General features: G+C 44.2%; 1 protein-coding gene across 2 annotated transcripts in view; it reads left to right on the plus strand.

Annotated features, from left to right (window-relative positions):
- LSP1 (lymphocyte specific protein 1) overlaps positions 1 to 12,117 on the plus strand; it is a 76,580-nt gene that overhangs the window by 52,681 nt on the left and 11,782 nt on the right. For both annotated transcript variants that reach the window (XM_083425180.1, XM_083425181.1), the window contains exons 3-10: positions 1,916 to 2,098; positions 5,363 to 5,693; positions 6,408 to 6,521; positions 7,048 to 7,091; positions 8,580 to 8,661; positions 9,741 to 9,878; positions 11,058 to 11,138; positions 11,719 to 11,842. In XM_083425180.1, coding sequence (XP_083281306.1) covers positions 1,916 to 2,098; positions 5,363 to 5,693; positions 6,408 to 6,521; positions 7,048 to 7,091; positions 8,580 to 8,661; positions 9,741 to 9,878; positions 11,058 to 11,138; positions 11,719 to 11,817 — 1,072 coding nt within the window. In that variant the 3' untranslated portion in view covers positions 11,818 to 11,842. The remainder of the gene's footprint in view (positions 1 to 1,915; positions 2,099 to 5,362; positions 5,694 to 6,407; positions 6,522 to 7,047; positions 7,092 to 8,579; positions 8,662 to 9,740; positions 9,879 to 11,057; positions 11,139 to 11,718; positions 11,843 to 12,117) is intronic.

The raw sequence follows: 12,117 nt of genomic DNA on the forward strand, positions 1-12,117 counted from the left end.
TAAGTGCTCCTTTCCCTCTCTTCCTTTATTAATGGATGGAAGAGATTATTTTCTCAGTGCTAACACATACACATACACAATCCTTAACATTAAAAGCATAAGAAATATCTAAAGTTTAGTTCCCCACCCTCGAGTCTCTCCCCCCCCCCCAAAAAAAGAATGTAGGATGCTTTGTATTGCTTCAGACTGTATTCTTAATGTGAATTACCTCAATACTTATTGCTGGTGGTGCAGTGGGACATTTGTCTGCCAGCTAATTAGGAATCACTTGGATAAAATGTCGGAATATATTTTAAGGAGAACTTTCTGCACTCCGAAGCCAACAGGAAACTCTCACTGATTTTTTAAAATAATCCTTGAGTCAGATGATCTAGACTCAGTTTGCTGATAAACTATATTGTATTTGTGGAACTTCTGCCATCACATGAGCTTTCAAAAGAACAGAGCAAGATCAATTTTCTCCTGCGCCAGCAAATAACTGTTGTGACCAATAAACACATAGCAACAGCCCAAGTTATATATTTCAAACTCCTACTGGTATCAATTGGAGACTTAAGCTGCAATTCTATCTGCGGTTTCCTGAGAATAAACCCCAGTGAAGACAGTGGGGCATGCATCTGAGTGAACATGCATAGAACTGTGCTGCTTATCACTCCCACTGAAACCAACAGGATTGATCAGAGCCTAGTTTTGACTGCACACAAACCTTATAGCCAGCAGCAAATTACAAAGCGCCAAGCATAGGCAGAGTCCTATAAATTAATCACCGTTGTGAGTTTCTATACCAAATCACATTGATGCTTTATAAGGGCTTTTGTAAACAATCAGCGAAAACATCCCCCAGTTACCTTTAAACTAGGGTTTAAGCTTTTTTTATGAGGACCCCAATAGTGTTGAGCTTTTTTTCAAAGGAAAACCCAGAAGTTTGTGCATCTTAGACAAACCCCAAAGTTGTTGTCAATGGCAGGTGTGTGAGTCCCAACATAATTCATGGGGAGAAGGGACAGTAGCCAGGCTGCAGCAGATACTAGACCACTATTTCATGACTTAAACAAAACCCACTGACTGAATCTGTACTGCGGTGGTGGGGAGGACACAATCTCTAAAGAATTAATAAGAATACCACATAACTCTAAATAAATATTCAGAAATAGTGCAGCATTGCTAAGGATGCTTTTGTATAGATGGTTAACCCCCCCCTCTCTCTCTCGTGTGTGTGTGTGTGTGTGTGTGTGTGTGTGTGTGTGTGTTGACATCCTGAAAAGGAGAGTGCACAGTCTTCAAAGAGCTAAAATCCAAAATTTCACAAAATGGCATGAGCTTGAGAGTGGAATGGTTGTGTTTCTTGTCACTAATCAGGACTCCATCTGCACTATAGATTTAAAGCCGTCTCATACCACTTTAAACAGTCATAGCTTATCAGGGGAACTGTAATTTGTAAAGGGTGCTGAGAAAAGAGACTTCTGCTCCCCTTGCAGAATAAAATATTATTTATTGAATTTATATACCCTTTTAAACAATCCCTCTGGAAATTGTACCTCTGTGAGGGGAATGATGTTATGAAGGCTTGGTGGTGCTGCAGTTGGGGCTGAGTGGGTGTACCAGCTCTCTTGCCAGTGCACCCACCCAATCACAGTGTCCCCACAGCTCTGTCCAGGTAAGCGACAGTGATTCCAGAGTCTGGAGGGTGGAGTTGCCCTAACTCACCACCCGCTTCTGGTTTCACTCCAGCTCCCATCAGCCTGACCATTGGCCACAGGGGCTGGGACAAAGGGGAGTTTGCAACATCTGAACGACCCACAGGTACAGTAGCTAAAATGAGAACAGTCAACAAAGGCAGTGACCAGAACAATGTGTGTGTTATTCTGAACTTCCATTGTGTTAAACATCTTTCTTTCTTTCTCCCGTGTTTCAGGATTGATGGTAAGCCTTCTGGGACTACAGAATTGGAAGAGGATGAAGGCTTTAGCGATTGGACCCAGAAACTTGAGCAGCGCAAGCAGAGGTGGGCAGGGGAAGGAGTGCCGGAAGCAGAGCAGACATGTCAGGGCGACTGGAGAGAAGCCCAGCCGGTGGCACCTGCATGCTGTGAAGAAAGGTAGAGATGCTTTTTTGTTGCTCCGAAAGAAGTGGCAAACTCTTACGCACAAACCAGAAGAACTGGTGTCAATCCAGTAACAATTCTGTGCAGGTGAACTTGGAAGTAAAGCCCACCAATTGAATGGGGCTTACTTCTAGGTAAGGGGATGTAGCCTGGCCACTCTCGGGACAAAACAATTTGATTTACTGCAAGCCATTTCCGTTATCAAGAAATTTTCCAGTCCAGGCAGATTTTTATTTGACATTCCTGCATTAGTTCCACTGAGTAAACACATGTATGGTGGGTTTATTGTTTGCTTCTAAAAAAATATATGGCTGGGGTATGTAGGCTGTTTCAGCTGGGAGAGAGAAAATATGGAACACCTGCAGCAGGACAGTGCAAAGGAAAGGAAAGGGAGGGTGTGTCCTGAAAACCTTAATTAGGAAAACACATTTAGGTGAGATGACTCTGCTTTGCTTCCTGTTTTCCTGGAGGTTGAGGGAGAGCCACAGCTCCAGTGTAAGTAGACTTTTGATAGTAGGCCTTTTACCAGACTCTGGGTGGAATTTAGAGTGAAATCTTTCTCTTGTGTCCTTTAAAAGAGTTGCTTCAGACTCTGAAGTGCATTGTGAGGTTTCATTATATCTGTTGTAGGCAATATGTACTCTGATAAGTTATTACTGCCTTAACACAGGGAGACTATAAATTCTTTGTAAACTTCCTGGGAATTTGTTCTTTCTAACTGTTGGTTAGCTTTCCCCATTGGATTTTAGGATTTCTAGGATTATTGGGCCTTGGGGGAGTCCACAGAAGGATATACATAGAGATCTCCTACTTGCGAGTTGAGAGTAGGCTTCATATCACAGGGACTTCCCAAGAGTAGAATGCCAAATGGACTTGGGTGCTATTTGGTCACAAACAGGAGGTTGCTAACTCTGTAACTGACTTTTGGCATGTGCCTCTTAATGCCAGCTTAATGTGCTGACCTTAAGCTGGTCGCCTCAACTCAAAAAGGATATTGTGGAGCTGGAAAAGTCCATCACTGGCTACCAGCCACAGTGACTGTTTTGCCTCCACACGCAGAGGCAGTAATGCTTCTGAATGCCAGCTCCTGAAAACAAAAGGGGGGGGCGAGTGCTGTTTTGCTTAGATCCTGGTTGCAGGATCTCATAGGCATCTGGATGCCTACTGTGAGAATAGGATGCTGGACTAGATGGGTCATTGGCCTGATCCAGCAGGCCGCTATTATGTTCTTTTGATGAGGCTTTTTCTGTCCTTTCGAAAGCTTCATTGTGTGCAAAGCTGCTGCCAGCTCTCATCTTACTTGGTTGGCAACCCTATACAAACACAATGTTGTTGGTTCTTCATTGGTTTGGGGTGGTGTTTAGGAACATGGCCCCACATTTTAACTAAATTATAAACCAGTGTGCACATTTTTATTTTCACTGCTATGGGGGTACCTTATAAGTAATGAATGCAATGCTCATCTTTATACAGCATTCATCGACCCCCTGCCCTGCGTGGAGATTCCCGGTACATCATAGTTGCACCTGGGGCCTTCTGAATGCAAAGCAGGTGCTCTGGCACAGAGCTGTGGTCTCCCCACCCCTCAGTTAATTAAAGCAGTGACTTTAGAATTAAAGATATCGTGATTGGTGAGGAAAAGCATGGAGCAGAATGGATGCTGCCTATACGACTACTGTGTATACGAAACATTGTGAGAAGTGCATGCCAAGAAAAGTGTGGAAATTCATTCAGTTGCAATTTTCTTTGCAATTTTGCATAGCAGAAAAGCAATGAGTAGTATGCTGAGAAGCACCTGGGGTGAGCAACGCTTTATAATTGATTATTCATAAGCATAGGACCTATAGGTAAGCCTTGGGTACTTTTTACTGCCAACAGGACTCTTTGCATAAGGAAGAAATGATGTTTTAATGGTTTACATTTCTAGCATTTTGTTTGTGGTTAATACCTGGTTCCAAATTCACATAAATGAAGATATGGATTTACCTTGTGCTCCATGTGAAATGCAGGGAGGGGTTGCCAGAGCTACGACCAGCATTTATTGGGTTAATTTGGCATGCCTGTCCACCTTCCATGCTCATACTTTGCACTGCTTTAGTAGGAACATCTGCTCTGCCTCAGAGCCCAGCAATGGAACTGTGTAAACACAACTTCTCGTGGTGCCTACACACATTCCCATATGTTTTTGGTATGGACATTGTGGGTCAGTGGAAGGTTAAATCAACTTCAGCTTGGCATTTACATCCAGGAGAGTCATAATATAGACAAGCGCCGCCATGCAATAGTGCTTCGGTTTAGGAGATGAAGAGGAAAGAGGATTGAAGGGGAAAGATACATGATGCTGAGGTTCTGTGGGGTTTTTCCTTGAGGGATTTTGAGTGCAACTGTGACCCAGAGGTCAAGCATCCTCTCTCCCAGTACTGCTGCTGCCATCAAACTTGCAACCTGACATTTCTCCCCTGCTACCACCGCAAAAGGCAGGATATGGCTCGCAAAGCGTCACATGTCATTTCCCCCTTGTTTTTCATTGACGGACCACAAAGCAGGGGGTGTCTTTGCTCTGAGATGTATTGCACAAGTATCCTACCAGTAACATGAATAACTTCTGCTTCACCAGATTCTGGTTATTCTGAATGCCCTCATCTATTTTTCCCTGGGTTTTTCAGATATAGTAGTTCCTTGTTTTGAACAATATATCAGGAGCACCACTGGACTTGCTATCTTTACTTTTGATACAGGACAGTTTAGAACCTGGTAGAGTCAGCCTACTCATGCCACTCATTAGGCAGAAGGAGACAATTGCACCAGGCAGCAATTTTTGGAGACTCTCAGTGACATTGTGTTTCACTTGCATTTGGGTGTCAAGGTGGCTTGGGCTAAATCTGGAATGTAGACTTTGTTAACAGAATACAAGGCTCCCATATATGTGTTGTGCTGGGTGCTCCACAAAGTCTTTCCCCTATATATACTCTCCCATTCTGGCCCCTACTTCTGGGAAGTACTAAGGAAATGCAAACAAGTGTCTCACCATATTAATGGTTATGTGGCAGCTCATTGGCACAATGCCGTATTTTGTTTTCCACATAGAACTCAAATTGGTGGCGTCATTTGAACTAGTAGACTTCCTTTCCTGTGAATATTATAACTCTGCTCTTCTTAAAGATATTAAAAGTGGGTGCTTCACTTTTAAAAGAAAAGGAAGTTAACTGATACCTTTGTCCTTTTCTCTTATCCTTTCTTCCCATTGCCAATTTTCAGTCCTAGGTCACCAAGGCGTTCCTATGAGGAAGAAGAAGGCAATCTGATGGAAGCAGAAGCCAAGCTAGGGCAGATTCACCTGGATCAGGAGTCTCCCATCTTCATCCGGTTTGCACCTGGGCCTTCAAACTTCCTCAAGTTTTCCTCTGGTTCCATCTCACAAGATCAGCTTGAAGAAGAAGCAGAGCTGGATCAGCAGCAAAAGCTTAACGAGGATGTGGGTATCAGAGAAGAGAATGAGGATGTCAGAGAGGAGCTCCAAGATGTCGAAGAGGAGCCACAGCATGTCGCAGAAGAGAATCGGCATGAAGAAGAGAGAAAAATGCAAGAGGTCAGATGTGTTCTGTCATCATATGCCTACAAATTAGTAGGCTAAAACCAAAATGGAGGAAACAGGACCACAAGGGAAATGGGCAAAATAAGGACATAAAGAAAGACAAAAATCTGCTCGGAAACTTTTATTGGCCCTCAGTGTCTTGTAGCGGTACACACTACTACTGTTGTCACTGCAAGCCATGGGAATGGGATGAGGTCAAATATGAAGTTAGAATAGAATCATAGAATCATAGAGTTGGAAGTTTAAAATTACCTTGAGAGAATGGGAAACTCATCTGAATCTGACAAAAATAATTTTAACAGACACAAATGCAAAGTTATGCACTGAGGCAAAAAATAAAATAAAAATGAAATTCACAAATATAGGATGGGGGAATATCTGGTTAGGCAGCAGGCCATGTGAAAAGGGTCTGAGGAGCACAGTTGACTACAACTGTTGTTGAATCAGCAGCATGATGTGCCTGCAAAAAGGGGGGGGGGCTAATGTAATTTTAGGCTGCAACAATAGAACTGTAATATTGATATCCTGGGAAATTCTTCACTAGTCGGAGGTCATCTGTCTGGACCACTGTGTCCAGTTCTGCACTTGGAGAAGGGAGTAGGGCAACTGGAAGAGCAGAGAAGGTAGTCAGAGGTGTGGAAAACAACTCCTAGAGGAAATGTTGCACAAGCTCTTTTTGCTGAATTGCCACCAATTCTTTCTCTTCAGGAGAAGAAAAGGAGAAGGAATGAGGAGGAAGAGGCACCAGAAAAACGGCAAAGAACTCCAAGCACTTCCAGCCAAGAGGAAGAGTCTCAGCCTCCTTCAAGCCCTACGGTAAAGGTATGCATCATAATCCTTAGGTTCCTTAGGACACTGGAAATCCCAGTAAACAAAGGTTGGGTCTCTCTCCCCCCCCCCCCCAATTTGGGGGACTATACAGTGGTACCTCGGGTTACATACGCTTCAGGTTACATACGCTTCAGGTTACAGACTCCGCTAACCCAGAAATAGTACCTTGGGTTAAGAACTTTGCTTCAGGAAAGAACTTTGCTACAGGCTGTGCTCCAGCGGCACGGCAGCAGCGGGAGGCCCCATTAGCTAAAATGGTGCTACAGGTTAAGAACAGTTTCAGGTTAAGCACGGACCTCCAGAACGAATTAAGTACGTAACCAGAGGTACCACTGTACAATGACCTAGAAGAGCAGAAGGGTACAGAACTGTACAAATCAGGTGGGAGAAAGGCAGTCGTTACACTTTTTTCTTCTCTTTTCCCAGCCTTAGCTTGGCATTTTGGGGTGGAAGCAGGAAGGTTGTATCTATCTTCTAGACCACTGACTAAGCTGGTATGTTGTCGTTTCTTATTTAGATCGTTGAAAGAACTGAATCCCTGAACCGCTCCATACAGAAAAGGTAACTTCCACCCAAGGATTGAATGTTCTTAAGTTATGCAATGTTGATGCTGTGTTTCACTGGGTTAAAGGCAACTATGCTGAAAGTAATAATAATAGTAATTTATTATTTATACCCTGCCCATCTGGCTGGGTTTCCCCGGCCACTCTGTGTGCCTCCCAACAGAATATTAAAAACACAATAAAACATCAAACATGAAATACTTCCCCAAACAGGGTTGCCCGTTTTACTTACTTCCCATGTTACATGCTGCCTTTCAGAGCAAAGTGATCCCAATGTAGCTTCTATGAATAGTAAAATAAAAATATAAAAACAACCTAATTATATTTGCAAAATTAAAAGCAGCAGTTTAAAATGATATAAAACCCAAGCCGTTAAAAGTAGATTGAAATAAGTACAACAAATTGAGGTCCCTTTAAAAGCTAATAAATATGGGGATGGTGGGGCCATAGTCTATATTATTACTATCTGTAGATCAAACCTCCCAGGCATATTGGGCCACCACTGAAAAAGTCTGATCAGAAGTGCCCACAAATCTAATTAATCTTGACATTTAGCCTGCATGCAGGATCTCTGAGGGTGATCTTAAGGCCTAGGCAGGTTCAAGTGGGTGCTGTGTTGTCCTTCACAACACCTGGCCCCAAACCATCTGTTCTTCTTGATAATGAGGGCAAAGAATTGGGCTGTGTATCTCTTTCTTGGGCATAACACTTAAAACTTGCTCAGACTTGTGCTTCTTTATTCAGACAAAGAACTGAAACTTGGTTAGATATTTAGCCAAAAACACTGGCCACAAACCAGGATGTGCAACTAAAGTTTGTGCTAGACAAGGTTAAATACTGGTATAGTTCACATATCACATTAAGCTAAATCATGTGCAGGGCGGAGATTGTGGCCACTATGCTCTTGCTTGGTAGTTTTGCTCCTGCACTGAGCAGGTTAGTCTGGGTCATTCCGACCCAGAATAACCACAGGCTGTAACCAAGATTTGTCCTATCACTTGTGGCTTTTCTGTGAGATCTGTACTACAAGGAGAAACAAAACCATTCAGGGGGAGCAGAACAGCCTTGATCTCTTCTCTAGGAACCCACACATTCTCACTAAAGCAGAGTTTGGCTTGGTATGATGTGTGAGCCAGGCCACTATTTATCATGAACAAACCATGGTTCAACTTGGGTTCAGGCAATCTCCCCAGTCTTTCTGCTTGCACAATGACAAGCAGGTATTACTGGTGTCTCCTTTATACAAGTCCTCTGCAGCTGCAGAACTTATTAAGCAAGCTGGTTTCCTTGAATTCTGAGGATCTTAACCCAGGGTTACAGCAACAAATCATGGTTAAGAATTTTCTTCAATTAGTTCTTATTGTATTCCAAAAATCACTGGCAAGTGGGAAGATGGCGATATGAACATGTTGGGCTGGATTAGCTTAGAAATGCACAGGTTTGCGAGAAATCCTCTTTCCATTGGCCTCTTCTGTTCTCCTTCCAGTAACAGTGTGAAGAAGACACAGCCACCTCTTCCAGTTTCAAAGATTGATGACAAACTTGAGCAGTACACTCATGCCATTGAGGTAAGGTGAAGCTCCTTGACTCTAGTTGTCCAAAACTTTGCTGAGGTTGCAGGCTGGTTTCCTTCCACTCCTGATTAAGTTAGGGAATGTGTTAATGGCTTTGAAGAACCTGCCTTGATTGGCTCTAAATGGATGGCAAGCTGGTTAGGTACTTCTGCTGTTGCACATAATAGGATTCAGATTCTGGCATGTCTCTGCAGATGTCATGTTTTCTGTGGCAAGCAAAGTCCTATGTGTGATGCTGTGCATGTGCTACTAGATTGGTGTAGGCTAGGAATCAGCATGTGAAGGTGCCTCCTCTGCCCTCCTATCCAGTTATCACATGTGTGGGTTGCGGCTGACTTTTGTTGGGCCTAGTGAGATACTTTCTTGTTACAATGCTCTGTTGCGCGTCTACTGTAGGATGGGAAACCTGTAGTGCATGAGATTATGTAGAATTACATAACCCTCCTGCAGCCAAGCTGGTGCCAGATGTATTGCTCTGCTTTCTTTTGGAGCAGCCCAGGACCTCCATACATACTGCTCAGCCTTGAACCTTGGGGAGGTTACTTTGGTGCTACTAATGTAGCAGTTTGACTTCACCCCTGGTGGTGCACTCCATTGTCCTTTGAGACAGACAACATCAACCCTAACCATTGGCCATGGAGACTGAGTCTGCCTATTCCTGCCCTGCTGGCTACAGATTTTCCACCCTTGTCTTACCAGCTATGGTATAGTTTGGCTGGCTAGTTTGGGCGTGTGTTTTCATTATGGGAGTCTCTGAAATGACGGTAGTGTCTGCACTAGAGGTGTTTAGGAGCTGCTCTGCACCCTGCCTGCCTGTCCTACCATCAGCAGGAGCTCTGTTGGCACAAAGCGGTTGTGCATTGCAATTCCTGTCTTTGAGAGGAACACACCCACCTTCCATTAGAGCTTACTTAAGCAGGAGCATCACTGTGATGCAGATTCTGCCTCATGTAGGTACCTGGTGATGGGAGTCAATTGAATGTGTTTAGAAAGAGTCTGATACACATGGTTGTAAAAGAGGTGAATTGGTTCAGAGTAAGAAGCTCTTTCAGATTTACGTATGTCCCTTCCAGACGTCCATCAAGTCTCCAAAGCCTGTGCGTCAGCTTTCCATTGACCTGCCTTCCACTAGTGCTGCAGTGGCCAGCACGAAAAGCCTCTGGGAGACAGGGGAAGTGGCTCAAACTTCTGTGAAGACAACCCCCTGTAAGGTAGGGCTTCTGTTGTGCTTTGTGTTTAAAGAGCCTACTGTTGGAAAAGGTTGATGCTGTTATAGAAAAAATGAAAATGCACCTTATTGCAGGAAGCATTTACATGATTTAAGGTGCAAAAATGCACTCAATCAAATGGGGTCAGAATATAGGGCTCCCATACTGATACATAAGGGACGTGGGTGGCACTGTGGGTAAAACCTCAGTGCCTAGGACTTGCCGATCGCATGGTCGGCGGTTCGAATCCCCACGGCAGGGGTGAGCTCCCGTCTTTCGGTCCCAGCTCCTGCCCACCTAGCAGTTCGAAAGCACCCCTAAGTGCAAGTAGATAAATAGGTACCGCTTTATAGCGGGAAGGTAAACGGCGTTTCCGTGTGCTGCTCTGGTGCCAGTTCGCCAGAGCAGCTTCGTCACACTGGCCACATGATGTGGAGTACTGCTTTCCTTGAGATACTGCGTAGGCTGTATTTCTGTACATTCCCTTCTAAGGGACCCGGACCCGGAAGTGTCTGCGGACAGCGCTGGCTCCCGGCCTCTAGAGTGAGATGAGCGCACAACCCTAGAGTCTGTCAAGACTGGCCCGTACGGGCAGGGGTACCTTTACCTTTACCTTTATACTGATACATTGCATAAAAGTTCTGTCATTCTAGTAAAGCCTCTTGCATGGAGGTGCCTGTGGTAAATGTTGACACCTAGGTTGTTATACAGGCTCCCAGTATACTTCTGAGCACAATTCAGTGTTGGTGCTGACCTTTAAAGCCCTAAATGGCTTTGGCCCAGTGTACCTGAAGGAGAGTCTCCACCCCCATTGTTCAGCACAGACAGAAGTCCAGCTCTGAGGGCCTTCTGGCAGTTCCCTCACTTCAAGAAGTGAAATTACGGAGAACCAGGCAGAGGGCCTTCTCGGTAGTGGTGCCCACCCTGTGGAATGCCCTCCCGTCAGATGTGAAACCAGTAAGCAACTACACAACATTAAGAAGACATCTGAAGGCATCCCTGTATCAGGAAATGTTTAATGTTTGACATTTGCTGTGTTTTTATTATGCTGGAAGCTGCCCAGAGTGTCTGGGGCAACCCAGTCAGATGGGTGGGGTATAAATAAAAGCACCATCATCATTATCAAATGAGCTGGAAGAAAAGCAGCTCAAAATCCTACCACTGTGTCCATGCTTTTTCTAGGACATTGTGGCTGGAGACATTGTGAATAAGAGAAGCCTGTGGGAGCAGAAAGAGAACCCAAGGACAGATGAAAATGCCAAGGTGAGAGATCCACTTGTTTTTGGAGATGCTCAGGGTTTAAACTGGTGAAGAGAATCTTGGGGCAACCTGGAGTCTGTGTGGCTGCTCCTTTGGAAAGGCATTGTTTATTCATATGGTGCTAAATGTTGTGTGGAATTTGCTTTTAATATTGCTTCTTGCAAATTGTGGGAAAGCAGTGCCTCAGCAGCATGAAAAGGGCTCTAGTGGGGAAGCACTCTGGAATAATCACCTATAAATGGAAACGTGTATGGTGTCTTTAACACCTTTGGATCGCTAACAGTTCAAGTGCTCTTCCAGGGTTCTTACTTAACACTACTTTTTGACATGAGCTCATCTGTGGCAGGATGACCATCTGTGTACAGTTTCACTTCTCCTATAACATGCTTTGTTACAATAAAAATCCCCATACTCCCTCCTCGGGTGTAAAAGGAGAAGTGTAATAACTGGATCAAAGTCAGACCACTTCAGAAATACTGAAAGTTGGATAAGCACACAAAACACTTGGAAAGCGGGTGGTGTGGGAAGAGGAGTAAGTACTTTAGCCTCTGAAGCATCTTCCGTTTCCTCCCCTCACGTTTAGCTTCCTCAGAAGCTTCCTGGCAAGAAGTACAAGTACGTGGCAACAGGGCACGGCCAATACAAAAAGGTCTTGATAGAAGATGGGGCAACCGAAAAATAGCCTGCTTTGGCACCAAAACACACAGGTAGGTACAATGGGCCACGCAACAGATTAACTACTAGTGATTTTTTCCTCAGTGCTTGAAAGACCACCTTGCGTGCAATACTTTAGTAATCTTCACATAATTTACCGTTGCCATATTACAGGTGGCAAGTGAAGCAGAGCAATATGTGTGTGTGTGTGTGTGTGTGTGTGTGTGTGTGTGAGTGACCCCTTTGTACTTCAAACTCACTCGCTTTACTGGTTCTCATCCAATCTGAAACTGACTTGTGTACAGACAGCTGCTTGTGTACCATTCTT

Source organism: Podarcis tiliguerta (assembly GCF_965153285.1).
Source record: "Podarcis tiliguerta genome assembly, chromosome: 1".
Taxonomy (NCBI): Eukaryota; Metazoa; Chordata; class Lepidosauria; order Squamata; family Lacertidae; genus Podarcis; species Podarcis tiliguerta.